Below are 26,297 nucleotides of genomic sequence, written 5' to 3'. Positions count from 1 at the left end.
ATACGCACCGCAAAATTCATCGGCCTACAAATGAGCAAAGTTTTACTTTTATTTGATTTGCATGAGACACAAAACGAAAAGAGCCAGCCTTCTAGCTGTTTCCTCTTCGTTTCTCCAGCCTTCTTTTTTTAGCCCCAAAACAAACGGCAGAAAGTTAAGTTCAAATGAAAGCACACAAAGAAAAGTCATATATACACCAGGAAAATCAGGCAAATGGTGGAAATATTAACACGCGTGTGTCTTTGCCAGTCTTTGCATGTCTGTGAAATTAAAAATGAACTCACACAACCGCCATCAGTGCCAGTGCCAGTGCCAACGACAGCAACACCATAACCATCCACCATCAGTGGCAGAACCACCATCAGCTTTGAATGTTAGGTGAAATCAAAATACATTAACGCGTTGCGTGCCTCAGACTGTGCCCCCCATCTCTCGGATGATGAGTGGGTAGGCCACTTCATCACCATGTTGGCTAGAAGGCACGGCTGGGCTGGGGCCGAGTGCGAGTATATGCAAATATTTCAGGCAAACCAAACCGACACTCACCCGCTGCCAGCGGCTTAAGTTTGCGTTTTTATTTAATTGCGGAAATTGTGGCTTCGCCCCCACATCCCACTCCCCAAAAACATATCCCCACGAAAGATTCTTCAGCTTGCGTTGCCTTTATAATTTCTTTCATAAGGCAACCAAGCATTGTAACATATTTTATGGCCTTACATTTTTCTGCTTTCATACGTTTTCGTGTCGTGTCGTGTCGGATACTCGTCTGCTCAGTGGGTCTCCGAAACATTCTCGGAATTCCAAGCAGATATGAGTTTTGATACCGTCAAAGTGGTTGCAGCTTCCCCTTTGTAGGCCGATTCCCGCTCCCCTCCTCTGTGCCACAAATTGAGTCAAGTGCGACGCCTGATGTCGATGGTGGGAAAGGCAGCTGAGGGAGAGCCCGGAGCCCGGAGACCGGACGAAGAAGTGAGACCTGGAGCAGAAGATGTCTTTCCCGCCTCGCTTGACAAACCAAACTAATTAGAAAGTCACTTTTGATGGCGTTTCAGGCGCTGCTCATCCCGTTTCCACACAGTTCCCACAGGTCGAAAGTCGTGGGGCATAAAATTAAAAACCCATAAAAAATGTGCCTTTGCTGGAAATTTTTTGTTCCTCATGTGAATTTTATGAATGTTAATATAGGAATGCCTAATCCTAACCAAATTATGGTCTGAACCAATGCAATTTTACTAATTTGTTCTTGGTTTCCGCTCTTGTGCTTCGTTTCAGGTATGTTTGTAATGGCTGATCCATTATGGAAGCCGCGTATGCGTCATATGCCGCAATGTAACTTTATTGATTTCAATTAATTGCCAGGCATTTGAGCTGGTTGCAGTTAGAGCAAGAGCTCATAAATAAATTGGAAATTGGAAAAGAGTCGATGCCGATCCGAAACAAGGCAACAACAAATGGCGGGCAATCAGCCCGTAAGTGGCTTACACGAGGCCGAATATCGATGTTGCCGCACGATGTTACCCCATGCCGCTTGTAATGTGTTTGAGCGCGGGCTCCGTATCAAACCATTACGATCTAAATGACACTTTGACAGGAGCAGGCCAGGCCGGGCCAGGGAGCCAGAGAGCCAGGGAGCCTGAGAGCGTGGGGTGCGGTTACCTGGATAGGCAGGGTCAGGAGTGGGGTCGAGTCGAGTTCGGTTCAAGTTGCACGCAGTCGATGGCGGCAGCGATAAGGGGAAGAAAAATCGAGGTAGCGCACACACCCACACACTCGAGGCACACGCTACTTAACTGTTAATATTTAAAGTTGCAGCAGTGGCAAGGGGAAGCAGCAGCAACAACAGGAGCAACAGCAGCGCACCGGAAGCGGAAAGCTTTTCGCCTGCGGAAGTGTTTCGTGCGCGCCAACTTTATATAAGCAACGGCGATATGCCTGAGTACGAGTGTGTGTGCGAGTATGTGTCTCCATGTGTGATCTGTCTCTGTGGGGGTTTCGTACACTCCTTGCCACTGCAACCTCGTGTATGCAGACACTGCATGGAGTATAATGACAAAAGCAGCCCCAACAACAACACCCCAGACGAGCACAATGCGTTTAAGGAGCCAACACTTACGCGCTTTTCCATTGTAGGGGCTGCTATTGTAGCTTTTCTTGTTAGTGTTGCTCTTGTTGTTGCTCAAACCCGGAGAGGTAGACGTAGACTCTAACGAACCGTCGACAGTCTTTGGCCAGGAATATGCCTCCCCCTCTTCAGTGCGCACCTCGCGGCTAGGCAAACACTTTCACTAAACACTTCGCTGGATGGTTGGGTAATGTTAAATCACCTTCTCCGACTCGGAGTTACCCTTCTCCGTGTTGCCATTCTCAAAATCACTCTTCTCGGAGCTCCCAACCCCAGAATTACCACTCACGGAGCCTTTTTACGAGTTCATATTCTCTGAATTTTTCTTCTCCAGGATCCCCTTATCCGTTGTACTCCTCTTACCCCAGCGATTGCTTCATTTTGCCCCGTTTCTGACTCCATTTCCGCGCTGCCAGTCGATGATTTTCGTCGACATCTTGTTCGCCTGCTGCCTTCCGTTTGGTTTGGCTTAGCTGCTGCACAATCACCGCAGCTGCTTTGCATTTTTCAAATGTTTTTCCCTGTTCCAACCCCTCTGGTACGGTGTGGCAACCCCTGTCGCTCTCTTGGCGACCTGCGACGACTGTCGCGTGTCTTTGTAGATTGAAAAACATTTTGCCGTGATTTTTTTGTGTCTGTTGTGTACTTTTTCCTGCTATTCTCCTGGCATTTTCACATTTTGTATGCATTTTGTTGACAGGCCGAAAATAATCTAGGTGGGTCTGCCGCTGCCGCCGTGCATTTATTTATATTCCATGCAGGATCTCTGTCTCTATTCGCGGGAACATATAAATGGGTTTACTACGTGAATATCTGTCTCTGGTTGTTGCTGCTGCTGGCTTTGAGCTAGTTATAAATGAAATTTTGGGCGATTGTTTATATGCTCGGTTTGAAAGCGAAGCTCAAGAGAAGGCGAATTGGGCTTCTGATTGCACTTTTAGATATGCATATTCAAAGAAAAGAAAAATGTGTAGTTTAATCAATGAAATATATTGGCAGATTTGCTCTTGCCTGGTGAATACGTATTTTCCCAATGATGCTGAGAAAGGCTTCCAGCGCTAATCGTTGCTGAATCCACCCTCTTTAGTAATGACAATTCAAACAATATGCCTATCAATTCTATTCCAAAGGCTGGTTCCTTGTAGTTGGGCTCCGCTCTCGAAATTGCCCCAATTATCGCCTTAACCCGTTGTGTAGCTGTCGCTTTTCGACGGACAGACATGTCATGTACGAGTGTGTATGCTGTGTATGTGTAGGGCCAAACTAGTCCACTGCCACCCCATGGTACGTGGGCTCATCTGTGGGTTGTGTCTTTGTGCACATACAATTATATCTGCTTGCATGGATGGATGACACTCTGAATGCCAGGAGCGTTTGTAATAACAATTTTGGATATAATATGCATAATTCATAATTTTTGCGGTCACTTTCGAGCGCGCTGTTAATTGAAGCGTACTTTTGAGTGCTGCCTGAATTTATTGACATTTATGTGATTTAATTAAAATGGAATAAAAAGTGCAGACAGTCAGGCAGGGCAGGGAATCAAAAGCGGCCACATTATATATATGCATAAATTAATGGTCATGCAAGTAAAACAATTTAAGCATCAAGTCCGTCCGTCTGCACGTCTGTCCGTCCCACTGTCAATTGGCCAAATTGAAATATAAATGCGAGTAAATAGTATATACTCGTATAAATAATTGAAGCACTTTCTGTTGCTGTCCCGACAATTATGCAGCTGCAAAGTCGGCCAAATCTTCTGGTAAGCTTCATAAAAGCTTCCGCATTATGTTTACAAGCTAATAAATGTCAGCAGCAGCAGCATCAGGACCAGCAGGAGCATCAGGAGCAGCAGGAGCAGCACCGGCAACTGCAACTGAAAATGCAACTGAAACTCGAACTTCACTCCGGGAAAGCCCGAACGAAATGCAAAGCCAACAAATGGCCGGCAAGGACAAACAAATTAAGCTCCTGCATTTTGCATGAAGCCAATTGCATTTGGGCAGTCAGCCAAAGGACGGTCGGTCGAGTCCTGGACCAGATCAAGTTGTTGGCCATTGGGTAGAGTTAGAAATGCAGGCCGGCGAATGGCGCGCATGCAGGGGCAGAGCACACAGCTCCACCGATTATTTGCAACTCAGTGAAGCTGGCCTAATTGATTAATGATCCCCTCGTCCGAGCCCCCATCCCCATATGATGAGTAGGCAGTTTGCAATCCTCTGCTGTTGACCTTTACCCCGTTGACCCAAGTCAAAGCTCCAATTTTGCATTGGTCATGGACCATACGGAGAGAGAGAGAGGGTCGGAGTCCGAGCCAAATAGCCAAAGAGGGAGGTAAAAAGGATTTTGATGGATATTGAATGTAGCATTGAATGACTGGTACGTGAGCGCTTATAAATAATAACAATTCAGCTAAACCGGAAGCCAAAGTAACAACTTCCTTTCGTACGAGTACAAATGCTAACTCGTTCCGCTCCGCTCATATGCCACTCACACTCACATGGCCCGTTCGTTTTCGTGAGTGTGTGCATTCATTTATGATTGAGTGCACTTTGAGTGTGTATGTATTTGTGTGTGTGTAAGAGTGAGTGCGTGTGTATGGGTAATGAGCATGCCAGCCTGTATGTGTGTCAAAAAAAAGGTCAAAAAACGCAAAATGTTCAAAATGAAACGTCAAAAACAACAAAAATTGCGTGTAGGATTTCTGTGTTGCCTGTATAGGCCTACACATCATCATCAACGTGTCGTAATACCCTCGTGGAGGGTTATTCGATTTTCAGAGAGGTTTTTGCAACGCAAAGGAGGAGCCCTTTTTCATATGTTTTAAAGTCACCACATTCTTGAATAGAATCAAGAGACTTTTATACTTATATCATTACGCATCTTTGCAAAACATAGTCCCTATCTCGCGGACATTTTTGTAGCTTGTCCACGTGAGGGTCAAAACAGATGGTCTTTTCATCCCGGAATGGTTTGAACGCTCGAAAAATTATTGGAGAATGCATGGCTTTCGCCATTAAGTACAGAAAAATGGTACACAAAAACACCACCCATCATAGAGAAAAGAACCTGCAAGGTATCTAAAGCTTCGACGCTGAATATAGCTTTCTCTTGTTGTCCTTGTTTTTGCGACTCCTGTGCTCTGGCAACCCTTTTTGACTCGGTTTTTTGTTGCCTGTTTTTGTGAATTTCCGTCTGGCATGAAATATATAGCTGACTTTCTTTTGCACATGTCTGTGTGTCGCAAAGTCATGCTGTAAAAAATATGTATTTGTGTGTGCGAGGACACGCAACAACACCAGCAAAAATTTAATTTGAATTTGCACATCAAATTCATGCATAAATTTTTAAAGCGACTGAGTCAGAGCCAGAACGAAACAGCAACAGCAGCAGCAAAAAAAAGGAAGTTGTGTGGCGTAGTAAAAAATGTAATTTATTAAGCATTTGCGAAAAATATACTCGCACAACAGAACGCGCGATTTAATCATTCATATGACCATTTATGTGGCACGAGATGCCAGAGAGCCCGTCAGAATATCGCTCTCTATGACATAATAAATGTCATCATTTGACAGAATTTTCCTTGCGTATGTGCATATCACGTCGACATATTAATTGGCCAGGCTAGTGGCACCATTTACAAACACTCTCTCCTCCCCACCACCCACCACCCTGACCAACTCTGTAACTCTCAATTTGTGTAGCATGAGATAACCGAACGAAGAAGGGACAAGTTTTTGGCCCTCAGTTTGGCCTTTACCAGATTTGAGCGGTTGGCCCAATCTCTCTATGTGGGGGGATGCGTGTGTGCGAGTAGCGTCACCAGCAAATTCGTTAACTGCAATGGTTTTTGGCCAAGGCAGAACTTTTACAAAGTGATTATTATTGTATGGAAACTTTTGCGGCATGGTCGAAAAGTCTGTCTAGCTCTCTATTTCTCCTTGTAGCTACATATGTAAAACGTATTCGTACCAAAAAAAAAAGAAGAAATTGAGTAAAACTTATGTGCGCAAAGTTTTGGTAGAATTTTCATGGTATAGGACTATCGCATGACACGAACAACAACATGAGCGGACGAGAAGACAACGTGAGCTAACACCAATTAAAAGTCATTTAACATCTACCCCCGTATCAAGTCCATACAAACACACACACACACACACTAGAGGAGGCGGGAAAGGGACCCTGACAGAGGACAGGTCTATGGCCGCCGCCCGCTGTCCGCTGTCAGGGAAGCACTTCGCCTCTTCTGGCTCTGACAGGTTCTGGGGGTACCAAATAAAGTAAATGGGTTCAAGTGTTTAATATTTCAAAAGTGTTTTCGCCAAACTACGTGGTGTGCCTGGGTCGTGGTGCGAGATTTTCGAGAGGAGTACGAGGTATGAGGTACGAGGTATGAGGTACGAGGTACGAGTATTGGAAATGACCGGAGTTGGAGCACGTGTTGGTTTAGTTATCGGCAAGTTTACTATCACAGTTGGGCACACTAAAACTGGCCTAGCCTTGAATGGTTGAGGGTTGGTTGAGGTTGAGTCATAAATAAATTAACTACTTAAATTTACTCGTGGTGCCATCGCAGGAGGCGATCCGGTCACTTTGCATGCGTATCCCACCCGGACCGACACAGTGTCAATCAGCCTTGACCGGAACGGTAACATCTTTGCCACAGTCGGAGCGTAGCGACTGAGCCAAAGCGGCAAAGTGGCCGTTACACTAATTAACCTTATTTCATTCTCAATTACAAGCACAAGAACAAACAAGAGAAAAAACAACACTAATTGTGAGAGGAAAAAGGAAAATCAGGAACAGAAGTAAAAGTAGAAGGCAAACGAAAAGAAAAACCAAAACAATTGCCTCAAAACATAATTGTTATTTTGCGCCTTTTCCTCTTTTGATTTTCCTTTCTGGCAACATTTCGTTGCCGACTTTCTGGCTCAATCCAAAAAAAAAGGCAAATTAAGTTTTTTGCTCTAATTTAGTCTGACGCGCGTTGGCCAAAACGAGAACAACACTCATAACAAGCGGCAATCGCGGCTTTCTTTTCCTTATTTCTATACCCTGTAAGCGTAAAGCACAAGGGTGTACGAGTTGTATGCATCAAGTATCAAGTGGTGAATGAAACAGGAAAAAGAAGGAAGATTCTATGAAAATCTGAAAGTCGAAATTCAATTACAGTCAAAAAAACCTGAAAAATACCTTCTTCCGTAGGCAGCGTTAGAAGGTTTATTGGAAGAATATCGAATCCTCGACTATAGCCTTAATTATTCATTACGCTCTTGCGTATTTGTTACAATCGTAGAAATAGAAAAAATCTCCGTATATTGCCACCAGGGATCCTTTATATTTCTGCCTCTAGCTTGGTTTAACTTTCTCTCAGCCAATAAACGGCAAGTCACATAATTTTCGATAGTGCGGGGTATCTTGTAGTCGCAGTCATTGACTACAGGCCCCTTAACTTGTTTTCTCCTACCCTCTGGGAAGATTCCGCTGCCGCCTTTGCTTAATTTACCATTTTTCACTCTTATCGCCCCTCTAGAGGGATGGAGAGGACTACAGCACGAGGTGGGTGGGTGGTTGGTGTTGCCCATAAAAATAAGGCCAAAACGGTGGCAGGCAAATGAAAAACAGTTGGACTCAAGTCGAGCCGTGCCGCGTTGTGCCGTGCCGTGCCCGTCGGAGCTGTCTTAAAGTTTAAGCTGCGAGCGTAACAATAATTTAATGCGGCTCTTAAATTGTTTGTAAAATGTTCAACAACCGCACAGCGCTGTGCACGCCCACGCCCACGACACTGCCCGCCCAAAGTTAAAAAGTGGAAAAGTTTTTCTTTTCTATTTAACGTAATTTCCCCTTATTTGCTTTGTCTGCTCTCGTGATCTCTTCGTTCTCCTCCTCCTTGGTCTCCTCTTGGCCAGCCAGCTCATTTCACCACGCATATTTGCCGCATTGTTCCTGCCATGGTTTTGGGGCTGAGCATATGTTGCCTTCTCCTTGCCTCATAATGTGGCATATTTGGCAGCTCGACTCGTGCCACGTGGTGACGCTGTTGTTGTCTCCGTCTCCATCTCTATCTACGTCTTTGAGTTTATTTTGAGTCCTTCCGCCTTGTTTTTCCTTTTACTTTCTCATCATTTTCCCCCGTTGCGACACTTCGGCTTGACTCGCTTTCGGGTTGGATTTTCTCTTTCATTTTTGTGGTTAAGCAAATGTTCAACAAACCAAATCTCAGATTTGCATTTTATGTTTCCGCTGCTTCCCCCAGAAACACTTCCTTTTACGCTCGGATAAGCTCAGCTTTAATGCTTCTAATCGGGCTTAAAATCAAAGATTTTCGGCATTGGGAAAACAAGGAATCAAATAATTTAAAAGAACTTTTGTCCGAACTGAGTTGCACATCAATTTTTGATGACAGAACAGGGTAGAACTTTGTGGTTGGGGCTGTAAAGCCGCTTAAATTCTGAACCGAACCGACCCAAACAGAACCCCTTTGCTAGAAAATCTTTCACTTATTGGCCCTGTCGATACTTGCTCATTTCTAATTCCATTTCCACTTGGCTCTTATTCACACTTTGGACCAGGCCAAGAAGCTCGAGACAACTTATTGACACGCTCCACGCATACACATCCAAACAGAAGGGAGTGTTTGTGTATAGGGTGGAAAATCCATTGCTCAAAGGCATGAAAATGAAAACATTTTCACTTATTTGCTCGGCAATTGGATAAGAATCGAACTGAAATTGGATCTGGCTCATTCCCTCAATACACTTCCCATCCCATCCCAGCCTCCTTTTCCGTTTCGGCTTTGTTTTGCTTTTAACTGCCTGTTGTTGTTGTTGTTGCTGCCTCCACATAAAGCATTTTCCGGCTATTTTCTGGGACCCCCTGCCGCACTCTTATTATCGTAATAGAATTTGCCAAATTGAGGTTGAAAAGCTCTGCCACTGCCACTGCCTCCGCCTGTGGCCTGCCGTCGCTTCCTCTCTCCTCTTTTTGGCATCCGTTTATCGTTTGATTGTTTGCTCGCCTTGCCCTTCATTTTAGCCTCCTTTGGGCCTCCTTGCCAGCCTGGTTGGTTGGTCTGTTGGTTTGTTTGCCTATTTGGCGTGGCTCCTGCTGCTTATCAATTGCTGTTTTTATTGCCATTTTAGCTGTCTCGCTCCGTTATTGAGTACGACAAAAATTCATTGCTTGCTTGAGGGCCTCGACGGAAAATTGTCGACTGTCCTGCGGTTTGTGTCTGGGCCCTCGTTTAATTGTTTACTCGGTGGCAATTGACCTTTGCGGCATTGCGGTGATTGAATGCCAGATATCGCATTTCTCGTACGGCTATTAGGGAATTATGAATGCTGATGGCCATGACTGAGAACGGGGACAATATTGATTTATCAGCCATTCCGTTTGAGATATCTGCAGCTGCATATCCACAGCTTACAGCACAAAAACCTAGTCAGAATTGTAGAGAGAGAGAGAGAGAGAGGGAGAGATGAAAGCTGAACAAAAAGCGGTTGAGAAGCTCATCGGAAATACGTCAAGAGGGCTTAAGAGAGTGCCAGTACTCGTGCCTTGCTAACCTGGCTAAAAACTCATCAAGGCATACGCTGCGTATGAGTAACGTAGTCGTCACGGTACGTCATCAACTTTGTTGCCTCCATTGTGGGGGCCTGAGCCTGAGCCCGAGCCGGAGCCTTTCCTTTCCCTTTTGGCTTCTCCTTTTTTTCTGGCCTTTTGTTCTTTTGCGTTGCACCGCAATGTTGTTTCCCTGCGGTTTCCACCTAGTCATGAATTCCAAAAGTCCACACACACCGGAGAGAGCAAGTGGGGCAGGTGCGGCAGGTCTTTGTTTCTAGGCAATTTCAGTCACTTACTCTGGCCGTTGTTATTACGACTTTGGCTTCTACCTTTGCGTTGTCGCTGGCGATAAAACTGTTACAGTTACAGTTACTGTTACGGCTACTACCACAGTTACTGCTGCCACCGGTTCGTGTTCAGTTGGAGCTTAGTTGAAGCCAGTGCTTTACCTTGTATCGGTGTCGTGTCGTGTCGTCCGTTGCAACAAAACTGCCAAGTCCCCAACCAGAGACACACCACTGCTGTCCTTGCCACATAGACATGGCAGGGCGGCTTCACCTTCGGCATATTGATGATGCCAACACTTTAATTAGAGCGTCAATAAAATGGATAAATGCAGCCAAGACCCGACCCTTGTCGATGTCGTCAGCAATCTCTCTCTTCATGGGCCCAAATTTAATTTGAGCTGCATTCCACTTGCAGATCCTGCAGCAATTAACTGAACAGAATCTCTACAATTAATTGCGGAGGTACACATTTTTGCAACGTGTCAGTGGATTGCACGGGCGTACGAATCGTTATAAATTATGGTGTCAAATGTGGGGCAGGCCTGAGAGTGCGAGGGGCATGAATTAGCCTCCGACACGCAGACAATGGCCGACACCTACCAGACATGTGCTGAATGTTGTGGGCTGTATCGATCTATAATTAAGATAAGCCCTGAATGTAGTACTCGTACACATACGAGTGTGTCTGCTGCCTGAACGGAATGGCTTCATTATGGTTATCCTGCAGTGGGCTCAATCGCACTCCTGATGGGTTCACAGATAGCTGTCCCGCTATTTGCTTATGAAATTGACCTACGATTATCGCTGCATACACAGAACGGAAACGGAAGCAGGGTCAGACTTATGGCGTGAGTGTTGCCGCATGAATAAAACATGGCTTTCTGTGAGCAGGACAGAACATTAAAGCCATTGCCAGTGTCTGTCTGCCTGGGATTCACACAATAAAAGTTTGCCAACAGCGAAAACGTTTTGTTAACTTGTTCACAAGTGCCGTGCCTGGTGGCTGAGTGCGTATCTGTGTGTGTGTGCGGTGAACAACTTGAAAGTCTCTCCAAAGCCATTCTCCCAGCGATCCCGCATCCTCAGCCGAAGCCGCAGTTGCAGTCGCAGCCGGGCTTGGATCTGCTGTAAAAATCCGTTTACACAATTTAACGCTGGAAAAAAAAGTTTTCGCAAATGCATAAAACTTTCGTATTGACAATAAACGACGACAGAAGAGTTTCTTTCCAATATGGAATATGCAGAGGAGCTGCAGCTGGATGAGGGTATGGGGGTATGGGTACAGCTAAGGGGGAAACTGACAAGTTGAGAGTGCATATGCACATACTCCTACTCTTACTCGTACTCTTATAGTAGTTGTACTTTTACTTCACATTCCCCGGAGATAAAGCCCGCACACTGCGATGATGCTTTCAAATAGGTTTAGTTTGTTGCGAACTTGCCTGAGGCCTGGCAAAGGAAGGACGCTCCGAGCGGAACGAGGGACAAAAGTGCATCCATTTTTATGGCATTGGCAGTGGCAGACAAAAGCGCACGGAATTCAATGAGCTGCAAAAAGCTGCACCAAAGTTGCTTCCAGATTTACGCCATGAAAAATGTCAGAACCCAGCATCTGCGGGCAGCCAGCCTGCCCGCACCTGTCTCCTAAAAAAACTAAAAAAAAAAACATCGGGTAGTAAGGAATCCAACTGCAACTTGACTGCGGTCTTCTGCCACTTTGGCCCTGAGCAGGCAGCAGACAAATTGCGCTCGTAAACGCTTTAAATTGTGCCCTCTGCTTCTGCTTCTTCACCGCTCTGCTCTGCTCTGTATTTGGCTCCGCTCCGAATTGAAGTTGAGCTGAAAAAAAACTCTGCTTTTCTCTGCTCCAAATTGAAGTTGAGCTGGAAAAACTGATGGCTGGCCATGGAACGGAAGCAAAACTTGGCGAAACGGAGCCAAACAAAGCAAAACAAAAGTTGTGGCAAGGAGCGTGCAAAAAATTGCCGAGCGTGTTAAGAAAAATGTTTCCGTAAGCTGCGAACAAATGCGCGACAATATTTTTGTGTGCGGCCAATCCCAGCCACCACCCAATCCGCATGCCCTTCCACTTGAAGTTGCAACACACCTTCAACTGAGATGTCGCAAAGAGGATGTCGTGGGTCAGGAGGTGGTCTACTTTTTGGCTGTAAAACAAAACGAGAACATTTCACAAGGAACACTAGCTGGCGGCTACACTGTGCCAAAACTAAGTGGTTGAAGAATGTACTGTGGGAAATTGTGGAATCATGTTTATGTTCCAATAACACATTATAAAGACAAGGCGAAATATAGCACTACTTATCATCATCAACGATCATAGATTGAATATTTTCAGGGACTATAAGCATTTTAGGCATATATAGTTAATAATTGTCAGATAATATATAAAGAATTCTATCCATATTATCTGTGTTAATATGCGAACTTATTTTTTTCTCTTTTTCGAGCTCCTTCAAAATTCGTTGTTCCTTTCTGAGTGAACCTTTTGGCTCAGTGCGAAGCAGGTTCTGCTTTTAGAGGCTTCGGTTGGCTGATAACCTAAAACCAAGTGCTTCTTAGGACCAGCCAAAGGGCTGGCCACACTTGAGCTCGGGCGCCGTTCCTGCCACCGCTACAGCCGCAGTGGCACGCGGCACTTGCAGTTGCAAGGTGTGGGATGTCAAAACCTTAACTTAATGCAACGCCTTGACTCTGGCGTCGACTTCCCAACTTTTGATCCTGCGCTCGCTCCCTTGGTGTTGGATTTTTCAATTGCTTTAGTTCCGTCTTAGTTTCAGTTTCAGTTTGTTGCTCTAATGACCTGCTTCGACTGGTATTATGGGCGGCATTAGAGCGACAGAGGAGCTCGTGCCCCAACCCCTTTCCTCCTTCCAATTAAGATGCTTAAGACTTTTGAGCACTTTAAGGCCGAACACAAGGTCAGGTCTGACAGCCCGATAAGGACTCGAAACTTAAATTCAATAAATTCGCTGACGTAATTTCGAATTGCCAAGTGAAAATAAGCCAGGAAAAGCACTTAAATTAATTAAAATATCATTTCGGAACTTGGCAAAAAGTAAACACAGCGGGGAAAAAGCAGTGGCAAATCAGTGCGCGGGTGAATCCTTTTTTTGGGAAAAAGGAAAATCGTGGTAGAGAGACAGGCGAAGGGCAAAAGCGGTAGGCAGGGTGAAATCGAAATGGCAAACAAAGCACGAAATTAGATGGTTCCCTGGAATTATTGTCGAAATGCCATTTTCTCTCGCTTTTGCTTTCGGTTCGTTTTTTTTTTATTTATATTTTTGCCTCTGAAGGTCGTAAATAATTTATGTAAACTTGAAGGTTTGCAATGCGGAGGAAAGTAGGGGGCTTCCAAATGGCAGTGGGAATTGTCGCAGACTCCTTTACACTTTGATGCTGCTGTGTTATGAATAATAACTTGGACCGACCGGCCTGACTGACTGACGCCTCGCCTCGCCTCCACTTCCCATCTCTATGGCTGCTCCTGTAGTTCGCTTTATACCCTGGCAGAGAGTACTATGATTTCGAACTGATGTTCGCAACGGACTCAGGGAAGGACTTTCGAATGTTAAGGCCAGCAAAATATCGTCCAGGTCCAAGATCGGATAACAACATCATTTAAATGAAGCTTTTCACAGTTTCAATCGTTAAAAAATATCTTAGATAGGGTGGATAGAATGCCAGAAGGAAAATATATAGAGCTGCTAGGGTATCTGTAGCCGCTGTCCGCAAAGCTACAAATTCGTTGTTGTTTTGTTATGGTGCGTTCGAATTTTACGTCAGTGCTGCCACCGCCATCGCCATCGCCTCTGCCTTTCTGCATTTGGCAAAGCTTTGAATATTTTACACAGGCATAAATAATTTAAAACAATGGAACACACGTAAAAAGGAAAAAGGATAATGCAGCAGACGTAGCCAGGCTCGCAAAAAAAGCTCCCGCACAGGACAAAAGTGAGAGCGGAAAAGTAAAAAACGGTGGAAAAACGAACAGGAAGATAAGAATAAAAATGTACGAGTATATATACATACATATATATACATTTTTTTAGCATGGCCCAGAGATGCTGGCCCAAAGACACACAGACACAGCTCTCTTTCTCTTCTTGTGTCTCTTTCCAACGCCCACTATCGCTTTCTTCTTCTGTGCTGCTTTCGACCCGAGCGCAACACTTGACATATGTATGTGCCGCCCTTTGACCTCTTTCTCTTGATGAGAGCCATGTGGAGTGGCGGAGGGCATCTTGTAAATGAGACGACAAGGCGGCCTAAACATTTGACGAACGACAAAAAATTAAATGTAAATGCTCAGAATGTTATCCTTACCTCATACGCACTCACAAACGCGGAGCCTACGCTTAACAAAAAAAAGAAAGCTCTCAGCTGAAAGACATCGAACTGGAAAAAACAGGGAAGTGAAATGTGAAAATAGCAGCCATTGCAACTATTGGAAAGAAAATATCATGTACCAGTACTTTCTAGCCCAAAGCAAACCTGTAATATGTTGTACATGTCTTTAATTCAATTATTATTATATTAAAATAATATACTTACGAACACTACTGTATCAAACATGTACGACATGTATGTGGTTTTCTAATTCTTATATATATTGAAATCATTTTACAGGACTTTTATTTTAAATTATAAAATTATATTCTTCTCCCAGTGTACTCCACCATTCTCTGACTCACGATTTTCTCTCAAAGCCAGTGAGTGATGGCGGCTCAAAGAAATGTCAACACACACACACACACATACACCCAGAGAGGCAGGCCCGTACAGAGCTCACGCACAGACGCCCGCCCATAGACAATTTCACTTTGACTTAACAAATAGAAAATCATTTATTCTGCATGCGCGAACGTGGACGCATCGGGAGCCTGGGAGCCTGGGCGCCATGGCCCGTGCCGGCAGGGGGATTCGATTTCGCACAGGGGAGGGAAATGGAAATGGAAGCCGCAGTGGAAGAGGACTCATCCGGGTCCTGCCTCCGTCGTGATTTCCGTCTGCGTCGAGCCTTTAGATTTATGCGCATTTTGCATATTTCTTTTCCTCTTCATTTCAAAGCCAACAAAAGTGACTTTGCCTCCGCTCCGCTTCTGATTCTGATTCTGATTCAGCAGCTTTTCCACGGTCCCATTCTGGCAGCCCCCTCAATTTTCATTGCGCGACTTTTATGACTCTGGCCGCCTGCTTTTGACTTTTATCGAATGCAAATTGTTTTATAATAATGCAATCAAATCTTTGTCAACTCTGTTTATTGATGTGTTTATTTTGTTTTGGTTTTCCGCTGGCAATGCCTCTTGGCTCTTGGCAGGGCAGGCCAGACGACGAATAACATTTAGAAAGTGGAATTGAATACATTTGGGGGAATGCTTTGACTCCTATTGAGTGTTGAAGTTAACAAGCTAATAATGATTGCTGATAGGGATGCTTGGGGGATTACATAGGATCGTAATATCTGTGTAAATAAAAACATGTAAATCTATTAAATAAGCCTTTATTAATGCGAAACGTAGTGGGATCACCTTTAAAATCTGTACTTTACGACACAAGGCCCTTATCTAAACGTGGTAGCGTACTAAGAATGGATTATGGAAAGTGGACTTTGTAGTTTTAATTTCCAATTGTTCATTCCATGCTGAAACGTTCGATAGAAACATAAACTTAAATAAAAATAGAATACAAATATTGGAGCGTAGGAAATCCCTGTAACCCCGTTCAATCTCGACCCCAGCCAAGTGCAGCATTGGTGACGTGACTAAGTCGCTATTGGAAAGAGCAGCCAGAGCTGGCAAGGCATTTGCTGCAGCGTCTCTGCAAATGTTTCCGTACTTTTACTTACATTTTATTTGTATTTTCTGCTGACTTGGCAACGGACTCAGAATGTACTTAAATCACGGCAAAACGTGCAAAGCAACGAAACAGCCAGCCAGCAACAGGAGGATGTTCCCAATGGTGTGGGAAAAGGTCTCCTGCTGGTGGCATTTTTGCTTTTAAAGGTCTGGAAGATCAGGCTGGCGTGCAATAAAAAACAACAATATTTATGGAATGTATCGGTTCGAATATGGACAACAGCAACATCGGCCGCAACAACGACAGCAACAGTAACTACAATTATGGAAAAACATAAATGACAATGGCAATAACAACTAACCGAAACAAAATTCAGCAACAAAAAGCGAGAGCTGTCCTTGGATGTGACAACTGTTGATACCCTTTGCAGGTAGATCGTTGTTATTAGCTATTTATGATAAGCTAGTGTGAATTGATTCCATTTGGTAATAGATACCAAGAAACCCAAGCGACTAGTTAAAAAAAAACAAGTTAAGAGTGATGATTAAGGTTAAGATTAACCTTATCAGCCAGATAGCTCTGAAATATTGTCCAAAATGATTCCTTCTTTGCGTTGCAATCAAAATACCCTGTTGGAGGGTATAAAAACAACCAGCAACATGGCCAACACCCAGGGGCAACAACAGCATCATGGCCAACAGCAACAACAGCGACAACAATAACAATAATTGTATTTACACATAATTGACCATAATCCCCAGAAGCATCCCCAACCCGGCCTCCCTCCACCGCCCCACGAATAACAGATTTTTTTCCTTTCCGCTATTATTGCTGCTGTTGTTGCTTCAACACCCAATTCGGTTGGTTGCCCATGAAAATGGCCGCAGGCGACATTTTATGTTGCCGTTGTTGTCGCCCCTTGCCTTGTTGTTGCTGCTTTTGATGGGGCAGAGTGGTTGTTGCTGTTGCCACTGCCACTGCTGCTGCTGCTTGTGCTCGTTCTCGTGGGGAAGAGTCGTTGCTGGTTGCTGTGGCTGTTGTTCCACTGAGCCCTGTTCGCATTGTCTGTCTGCAGTTAAATTTAAATGCCAGCCGCCACAGCAGCCAAGGACCTCTGCGCGAGCCTGGACCATAAATTAAATAAAATGAAATGAAATAATTTCGGTCACGCTCTTTCTACTGTTGACATTTGCTGGAGATATCCGAGTAAGGATAGGCCTTTTCTGCTCCATGCAGAAAATGCGAAACACTGGAGGAATCCCCCACACGACCTCTTCCTCGGGGGATCGGCTGGTGCGGCTGGGGCGGCTGGTGAACCAGGCAAAATGGTAATCGAAATGTTCGCCGCACGAATCAACGCAAACAAGCCGTGGCTGGTGCTGGTACTGGTAATGGTGCTGGAGCTGCTCCCCAGGATGAGCTGGCTGCAACACTGGCCAGCTCCCAGTCAATTTCTTGCCCCACCCCCGCTCACTATGCTTTTTTTGGCTGGCATACTTTTTGCAGTCAAAGTTTTTGGGGGAAAACTTTTTGGGGTTTGAGAAAAATAATTCATGAAACATAGCGAACAACGCGAAACGCGAAAAGCGAACATTTTTGTGCCTGTGCGCTGTGCCTGTGCCGAATCTGATTGTGACACAAACGAATTGTTCTGGTTGTCGTCGGCGTCCCAGTAGCTGGTGGGCAGGAGATGGGTGTGGAACCGAAGGTGGCGCCTCGGCAGCGGTCGGTCGCATATTTATGTGCCTATTTCGCGTTTTTTCCTTGTGGCGGGGGCTGGCGGGGGCTGGCGGAGGCGGAGAGCATTACTCTTCTTGGCATGCAAATTTATGGTGTGTCCCAAAACAATTGTTATTGTGTTTTCAACTTTTGCTTGATTTGTGTGTTTTAAGTGATTCCAAATGGGTCGCAGGGGGCCGGCTTGGACTCGCTCCCGGCTAAATGGTGGGAGACGCCGTTCAAACCCCTCCTGGCCGACTACTGCCTGGCAATTTGTGTTCGGGGCCAGCTGACGCTGATAATTTCTTCGACTGTCATCGGGACAGACGCGCGCTGCATATCTCAATGCAATTCTAAGCACCCAATAACCATAAAACACTTTAAGGTCCAACCGAAACGAGCCGAGAACCGAGTCCGGCTCTCACCTCGTCACTTGGTTGTTGTTTCGTGTCGGTGGAATTTTCTCTCCTGACTTTTGTTTATTTTTATTTCCGCAAACAATTCGAGTGGCGGTGCCACGAAACTTTTACGGCACGACCGGCTGTTACTGTTACGGCCACTGCTGTTACCCGTACTTGTTACCGGCCAGTAGGCCACTTCCTGCAGATCCTGCAGTTGCGGCGGAGCGGAGCGGAGCAACTCCAGCTGCGTCCGCATGCAATTCGTGAATTTTTGAAGGCACTTCTTTTGTTATTCCGAGTCCGGATCCAGTCCCACTCCGGCTACCGACCTTGCTTGCAATATGCAAACGGTCATTTCGTTAATGAGCAGCAGGAGGAAAGGAGGAGTGGAAGCAGTGGAACCAGTGGAAGACTACAACTTTTACTGGGCATCCGGCGGATGAGTAGAGTGGCAGAAGGAGTGCCAGAAAGAGTGGGGCAGATGCAGTGCCAGTGGCAGAGTGAATCATGGCCCATGACCGGGTAGGCACTGCCTCTGCCGCGAGTCGAGTATAAACTTGACTGCTTAGATAGACAGCAGCAGCAGTGGCGGGTCCTGGATGACTCTCCCTCTGCAGTTGTAGCATTGCTGTCCGTCCGGATGACTTGGTTTATTTTACGTAATGAAATGAAATTGAAATGAATGTTTTATAAACCGCCAGCTCCTGTCTCTCCCTAGCTCTTGCTCTTGTCGAACATAAAATTATGATAAAATCCAAGAGCCCTCATGTTTTTCGTACCTGATTTTCAATACAAATTATTGCAAATTCCTTAAACCCTTACATATTGGGCACGCTCAATTAACATAATTAAAGTACTCGAATAAATATTTATGAGCAATTTGCAATTAAAATAAAACACTCGCATATACAAATGGGCCAGAAATATTTGCGAATCTTTTCACAACGAATTTGCATGTAAGTATGACACGGAAAAAAGCGAACAACAGGGTTAAATCCTAGAATACCAGCAGTCTGCAGCCTGCAGCCTGTAGGCTGCAGTATGGCAGTGCATTACCCGAGGACTCGGGCTGGCCGGCCAGTCGGGGGATTTAATTAAATTTCGCTTAATGCTATTACCGCACTCGTGCTGCGCCTTGCCGGGTGGAATGCTGTTATTAAACATTCTGCGGATTCTCCTCACGGGTCTCGTATGCCCAGAATTTATGAAATTCAATTAGTATGGACACCACAGTCTCGGCCTTTCCGCTGCGGCGAGAAGGATGCAATGCTAGTCGTACGAGAATATGGAATTGTGCTTCGTGCTTAACTCACCTCTTGATCAGGTCCTGCAGGGTAATCTTGCAGGGATCGTTTGGCTTGACCATGTCGAATATCTCATTATTGATGTCCTCAAAATTGACGGGAACCTCATTATGTGATTGGAACGCCTCCTGAATGCCCTTGAAGAAGAAGTGCAATGTCTGGACTGTTAAGTAGCCCTTGTGGTCCACATCCAAGATGCGGAATAGATATTGCAGTGCTTGAGGGGACTTGGGGAGTATTTTTTCAGAAATAAATTAAATACAAATAGTATAGCCTCCTTACTCTACGATTATTCATAGCCATATCAAAGTCGAGGTAGGTCTTGTAGTCCATTTCACCCTGGTAGGTGCGACACTCCTCGAAAACGCGTTCCAGAAAGATGGTTGTAAGGGTGCCAGAACCATAGTCAGCCAGTTCTTTCTGGCTGAGCATTCCATTGTGGTCCTTGTCCAGGCTCAGATAGTTCCTATACACCGCGAGGACAGCCGGCATTGAGAAACAGTTTTTGTCCTGCGGATCCTCTGGATCGGCCTCTTCGCGGAGATCCAGCAGATCTGTGACCATTCCCGATTCCAGCATAGCCCGGATACAAATGCGTCCTCTGTGCTGTGCGTCCAGAAAGAAGAAGAACCTCTTGAGCACGGTACAGACGTAGAAGCTCTGGAACGAGGGCTGCATGCAGTCGCGTATCTGTGCCATATTGGGTATGAGGTCGATTATGTAGCTCTCCATGTCGCTCTCTCGCAGATAGCCCCGACCCATTTCGTCGTAGAAAGAGAGACCAATCCTTGCCTGCTTCAGCCAAACCTTGCGCATGATGTAGTTAAACACCGACACAATGTCCACCATTCCATCAAGGTGTGTCGAAAGGACGAGCAGAGTGCCAAAGAGTCGGGCCGTCAGGTAATTTCGGATCTTGGCATTCACCGCGCCCTGCAACTGAAGGTAGGCATCGAAGTCGATCAGCTGCTGACCCGTTGCCGTCATCTGGGTGACGTGCTTCAACAGCATGCTCCACAGCTCGTCCAGCTCGTTGCTGTCCAGCAGCTCCTGCGACTTTTGCTGCAGATACAACGAATGCGCCTCTTTGCGCAGGTTCTGTCGGATGGTGTCCCCTGGGGGCAGCGGCGCTTCAAAGAACTTCGGTATCGTCTTGTATGAGGGGTGGTCGATCTCATTGCGTTGACGCAGCGGTGCGTTCTCGTCAAATCTGGCCAACTCCTCGGCACTAATGGGGCGCGTGGAGACCATCAGATTTGAAAATTGCTCTATTAAATCCGGATCAAGCTCCATTCTTATCGAGTTTCTTTCAATTTCAATTCTCAAACCGATAAAATAGCACTTCAATTAAAAAATAAAATAAAATGAACTATTGATCTCAATTATTTTGTAATTTTTTTCAGGTTCTACCATCAAAGGTGTTGTGGCCATTCTGAACTGCATTCTGGCACGTCAACTGTGCTTCGAAGATCCCTCATGTTCGGCCATTCTGGAAATTATACCCCGAGTCTGCGGGCCCATTCCAGGTAAAACGCAATTCAAATCAAATCGATATATATTTTATTCCCCCCTCTGATGATATGTTTACACACAAATCCAAAAGTTTTGTGTGGCAAGTGTTGGCAGAGCTCTTGAGCATTTTGTGGCACCATCAACGCTGATTATGTGCCAGGCTTTTGGTCATTTGAGAATTCATTTTATTTACTTTTTCTTCCTCTTTTTTTCTGTTGTCGTTTGCCTGGAAAACGTGTATATGTGTGTGTGTTTGTGGTGTGAGAGGTTGTTCCGACAACTGTATAATTATTTCAACAATTTTTGTGTGTTCCGTGAGCAGGCGCGCGCGTGCAGTAAAACAGTAAATAACGGTATATACTTAAAGCGCAGAGACGAGGAACAAGAAGAAGAAGTCAGCGAGACAGGAACAAAATGAGAGGAGAGGGAGAAGTCAAGAAAAAGCATTTGAATATTCAAATGCCCTAGAGAAAGAGAGAATGACGCCGCCCCTCGAGCCGATGGCATGTTTTTATATCCCGTGCTCATAGAGAACAAGGGTATATTGTATTCTTGAAGAATTTAGAGCCCCCGATCCCATGATCATATATGTACATATATAATATATAAAAATATATTTTCACGGTGTTTGTGGTTGAACTCCTAAAACTCATCGACCGATTTGTTGGAAATTTGATATGTATATTTAGAAAAAAGATAGGTCGTAAAGTATTTCTCACCTTCCTACCACCGCCCACCATTTTCAGATCGGGATTTAATCATCAAGTACATTGAGAACACTCACTTCGTTTCTCCGTCTCACATTCGAGTAGGAGCCAAGCATTGAATATTTCGCTCATCCGAAAGTGCTGATTAATGGTATAGATAAGGAACGTCACCATTCTCATATGCTTCAATCTAAACATGTCTCCTATTTGAAAGAATCCACCATATAACATAGCAATAACTATATATTCTGAACTATCAAAAATAATCCTAATTTGACTATCCTCATGACATCCTCAACATTTAAGGAAGAATATATACCTAAATCTGAGAGCAGGTGGTATCCTGTAGTTGGTATTTTTGTGTGTTCCTCGCATATGACCCAAAGGTGCAAAATAAAAAGAAACGAAAGACGCGTAGCCGGCGGCTTGCCCCGTGCTCCTGCTCCAGCAACTACCCCGCTGGCCATCCACTCGATTCGTGGCCAACAATGGCCAGCGACGAACAAGGACGAACGAATGAGCTCGGTCCAAAGAAAAACTTAATTTATAAATTATTCAGTAATTTGTTTTAGACTTTGCTTTAGCCGGGTTCCACCTCCATACCATAGGATAAACAACAGCAAAAGCAACAACAATGCAACGGCAGGAATAAATTTCTTTTGTGCCTCTCTTTGATCCGCCCCTCATTCAAAATGTGTATCTAAGACAGACTTTCCGCGAACTATTCCCATCTACGAGTACGAGTATGCCTCCCCCTCCCCCTCCCCATCGTCATGGCCCTGTAGTTTCGTGAGCATAAGTCTGCTCTTATATTTAATTATTAATGTTCATTCAGTCCAGCCAACGTCTTGCGGCATTTCTCAGCTTTTCCTTTCCCCAATCCCTGTCGCAGCCCCCACTACCTTGGCTTCCATTTAAGTGGCTTTCACCTTTGTGCGGTTGCGGGAAATACAGCGAAAAAAAATCGCATTTAAAACGAAGTATTAACGGCTTTAGTCTGGGCTCATGCACGAAAGGAGCTCTCTGGACCATACATATATTTTATTTCGATTTCTTTTGCGGTGTGGCCTCAGCTCGACTCAACGGAGAGAAGGAAAATGTATGAAAATTAAATTAATGTTAATGGCGATTCCCTTTAGGGCTGTGGCTTGGACCACTCCACGCAGAGGATCAAGTGATCGTAGCCATGGCCGTTGAGAATCTCGATGGCGGCAGCGGCATCCTGGCGGAACTTGAAGTGCACGTAGGCGAATCCCTTGCAAAGACCAGTGTTCTTCTCGCGTGCCAGGTACAACTTGGTGTGGGGTCCGATCTTCTTCACCAGCTCCTCCAGATCGGCCTCGGTCATCGACTCGGACAGGTTGGAGATGCGCACAGCCGAGCGCTCGCGGACCCAGGGCTTGGCCCCGATACCGCCACCGATCGCGCATCCGCCCTCCTTGAGGAACGGCGACACATACTTTCCCGTTTTTGAAGCATCGCTGACGGCAGCGGCAGCCGCCGCTGTGGCCTTGCTCTCCATCAAAGTCTTACTGTCCATGGATGTGCCCTTGTAGGGGCAGTTCACGGACCAGTGCTCGCCATTGCAGATGCGGCACCTTGCGATGTTCTTTCCCGGCTCCATCTGAGGCTCTTGGGCCTGGGCCTGCTCGAGCTCCTTGGAACTTATGAAGACCATGTGAACCTCCTCGGCGACCATTGTGGTCTGCGAGCAGGGACCCGGCTTGTCCAGACGGGAGTCCCCGAACTTCGACCAGTTGCGACGGCGCGCCACGACCTTGGGCACGGTCTGCTTCTGAATTTTATAGGTGCGGACCACCTTCACCTTCTTGCCGTCCTCGTTGTACTTGTACTCGGCCACAAATTTCAAGTTGCCCTGAGTGTACTCCTTTGTAGGTGGCAGGCCATCCACGTAATCCGCCTCCACCTCATCGGCCCAGGAAGTCTTCATTGGTTTCATTTTTATTTCTATAAAATAAATTGATTTTAATTTCTCCTTGCCTACAAGTTTTAAATAGATTCCTTGTAAGCTGTAACAATTCGAAATGATTGAACGGAAAACGAGTGCTACGGATTTTGAACAAACTAAAATGTTTTCTTCAGCTAGTGTTTAATTTTTCACTTTTTTCTCACCCAAAATTGTATTGCGACTGCTCGATAATTCCAAATGATTGAATGGAAAGTTATTCCTGGATATTCGGAGTGTTATCTTTATGCCTACTGCGATTGCTCATATCAAAGTGAACGTGTTCCCTTGCTTCTGCTGTCAAGATGAAACAAATATTTAATTTGAGAATACATTCAAGAATGCATTTGAATAATTGGAAATATAGCACTTTTTGTTAATGATTTAATGGCAAAATGTATAAACCCTAACGTTTGGGGTAGCATAACCTGTATTGGTCAATACGGCAACCATCCCATTGTATAATAATAACATATATCATCCAATACGGCAACCCTACTGTGGCACTCCACATGAGAATAATACCGCATATACGGTCGCTTAAAAAGTATGTCGATAGACGCTCGATTATTCTAAATGGCGCATCCATCCAGAGGAGAAAGAGTAAAGATCAGATAACAGAAAACTCGTATTATCCTCACAGTTATTTTCACATTTGCCTAGTATTATGGTTCGCTATTTATCACAAAGTTGTAGGAAATATTTTAACATCATTATTGCTGCCAATTTCTATAAGAGTTACTTGTTTGTGTTCATATGCTCCGAGTATAATTTTGGTATGACTAGAATCGACTGTAGCGCAAAGACAGAACGATAAAATTAACATATATAAGAGCATCGATTTATGTGTTTTTCATTTCTCTCAAATTAGTATAGACTTTTGGGGCGTATCGAATATTCATTATAGTTTCAGAATGAACTCTCAAACATTGGAAAAGATACTGTCAGCACATGGTAAACGCACGTGACGTTGGTCATTGATTATTTAATTTGTTTAATAATACATTCTAAATATAATCATTGATAGAAAGCATTGTTTCGTAGTGTAATCAGGCAGATTTCCATCAATTGTTTGGTTATCGCTGTCATGGCAGAAACGCGGAAAATCTTCCACTGATAAGCTTCTGTTGGATCGGCTCCCAAGTCAGCTCTAATCAGCTTACTTTAGTATGCTGTTGCTCTCTGAAACAGTCGGATGTTGTCTTGATGTCAAGATGTTGCTATTAAACCACCCGAAGACCGGTGAAAGTCTAGAGATAAACGAGTTCTGGCTGCGGGATCACTGTCGTTGTGGGGAGTGTCTCAATTTGGAGACAAATCAGCGGCGCTATGATCTACTGGATCTACCTGTCGATGTGCGGGCTCTGGAGAGCAAATATATATTGGAAAAGTTCTTTGTTCAGTGTAAGTGAGAAGATCTGTCGTTCTGCCGAGATCACGATGAAATACATCTGTGGTTTTTAGGGAGCGACGGCCACCAGTCAAACTATGACTTGGACTTCATCTTCGATTCGCAGCTGGAGCGGGTGATAAGGCGTCGATCAAAGTCCACATCGCTGACGCCCTGGAATCGCAGCATAGTCTTGCAAAATGAGCGCCATCTGCGCTTCTCACTGCCCCAGCTGGTGGCAACTGACGAGGTGGTCAAGTCTCTGGTGGCCTCCTTGGTTCGATACGGCATTGTGTTCATCGATGACGTGGCGCCCACACCAACAATGACGGAGCTGGCTCTGCGTTGCGTCTTTCCCCTGATGAAGACCTTCTTCGGCGAGATGTGGACCTTCAGCGATAAGCAAGATCACGCCGACACGGCTTATACAAAGCTCTATCTGGGCTCCCACACGGACAACACGTACTTCTGCGATGCCGCTGGCCTGCAGGCCCTCCACTGCATTGAACATTCTGGCGGGACAGGTGGGGAGAACTTCTTTGTAGATGGTCTGCATGTGGTCCACGAGCTTCGCCGTCGCTTTCCCACCGCCTATGAAGTGCTGTGTCGTGTCCAGGTGCCTGGAGAGTATATTGAAGAGGGAGAACACCATTGTTTCACGGCTCCCATTATCCGCGTGGATCCGCTTAATGGGGATTTCGTTCAGCTGCGTCTCAATGTCTACGATCGTGGCGTATTTGATACTGTCCCTCAGTCAGAGATGGCCGATTTCTATGACAGTCTCCGCCAGCTCTTGCAAATTGTCCGCGAGGAGCAGCAGCAGTGGAGCCTTAAGATGCTGCCGGGAAGCATCGTACTCTTTGACAACTGGCGGGTGTTGCACGGTCGCCAGGCCTACACGGGACGTCGCACCATGTCCGGGGCGTATGTGCAGCGCACGGACTTCCTCAGCAAGGCCCGTGTCCTCGGCATCATCGAATAGGAGCAGCAGCTCTCCTTCCCCATTCATTCAATTTCAATTGCAAATGCAAATGCAAACGCATCATGTCCGCAATAAAAAGTTACGATTACAATTGCTGGCCAGCGTCTAATTTTGATCAGAAAAGAGCGGGGAGGATTCCACAAAAAGCCAAATGGGAAACAGGAGAAATCATTTGGCATTTGTTTTTATGTCCAGGGTCTCTCACTCTCTCATGAGTGTGTCTGTGTGTGTGTAGCATAAACAAAACGCACTTTGAACTTTTTCATTTAAAAGTGAAATTACTTTTTGTTGTTGGCTGTTGGCGCTTCAGGTTAATGGCTGTCGCGTTGTCCTTTATATGTCCCCCAAATATGGATATGAGACAGGGATAAAACAAGAGCAATAGAACAGGACCAGACTTAAAGCAGCCGAAAGCATGCGAGAACACTGTCTGAATATTTATGATAATTGCATTTCATGCAGGTTTTTCTTTTTCTTCGCCTTTTTATGTTTTTCCTCTCGTCGGAGCTGGCTGTTCATATGCA

General features: G+C 45.2%; 4 protein-coding genes across 13 annotated transcripts in view; 2 read left to right on the top strand and 2 right to left on the bottom strand.

Moving 5' to 3' along the window:
- The window catches only part of Gfrl (Glial cell line-derived neurotrophic family receptor-like), a 70,157-nt gene that overhangs the window by 17,104 nt on the left and 26,756 nt on the right, over positions 1–26,297 (top strand). For all 9 annotated transcript variants that reach the window (XM_015181950.2, XM_033385903.1, XM_033385900.1 and 6 more), the window contains exon 3: positions 20,620–20,742. In XM_015181950.2, the coding sequence (XP_015037436.2) occupies positions 20,620–20,742 (123 nt within the window). The remainder of the gene's footprint in view (positions 1–20,619; positions 20,743–26,297) is intronic.
- Positions 18,820–20,577, bottom strand: LOC6897365 (serine/threonine-protein phosphatase 2A regulatory subunit B'' subunit gamma-like). The gene is made up of 3 exons (XM_002137482.3): positions 19,499–20,577; positions 19,226–19,443; positions 18,820–19,159 (listed from the first exon to the last, which is right to left on the bottom strand). The coding sequence occupies exons 1-3, from the start codon at positions 20,507–20,509 to the stop codon at positions 19,069–19,071; spliced, it is 1,320 nt and encodes a 439-aa protein (XP_002137518.2). The 5' UTR covers positions 20,510–20,577; the 3' UTR covers positions 18,820–19,068.
- eIF3g2 (eukaryotic translation initiation factor 3 subunit g2) lies at positions 22,419–23,698 on the bottom strand. Of its 2 annotated transcripts, none has more exons than XM_015181952.2 (2): positions 23,569–23,698; positions 22,419–23,403 (listed from the first exon to the last, which is right to left on the bottom strand). In XM_015181952.2, exon 2 carries the CDS (start codon positions 23,393–23,395, stop codon positions 22,571–22,573), a length of 825 nt encoding a protein of 274 aa, XP_015037438.1. In that variant the 5' UTR covers positions 23,396–23,403; positions 23,569–23,698; the 3' UTR covers positions 22,419–22,570. The 2 variants fall into 2 exon arrangements, with proteins under 2 accessions (XP_015037438.1, XP_001358892.1); XM_001358855.4 differs by lacking the exon at positions 23,569–23,698 and adding an exon at positions 23,458–23,562.
- On the top strand, positions 24,556–25,867 carry Tmlh (Trimethyllysine hydroxylase). Its single transcript, XM_033385920.1, has 2 exons — positions 24,556–24,805; positions 24,866–25,867. Exons 1-2 carry the CDS (start codon positions 24,571–24,573, stop codon positions 25,771–25,773), a joined length of 1,143 nt encoding a protein of 380 aa, XP_033241811.1. The 5' UTR covers positions 24,556–24,570; the 3' UTR covers positions 25,774–25,867.

Source organism: Drosophila pseudoobscura, chromosome 2 (genome assembly GCF_009870125.1).
Source record: "Drosophila pseudoobscura strain MV-25-SWS-2005 chromosome 2, UCI_Dpse_MV25, whole genome shotgun sequence".
Lineage (NCBI taxonomy): Eukaryota > Metazoa > Arthropoda > Insecta > Diptera > Drosophilidae > Drosophila > Drosophila pseudoobscura.
The sequence above is the reverse complement of the archived record's forward strand: the minus strand, read 5'-3'. Positions and strand labels throughout refer to the sequence as shown.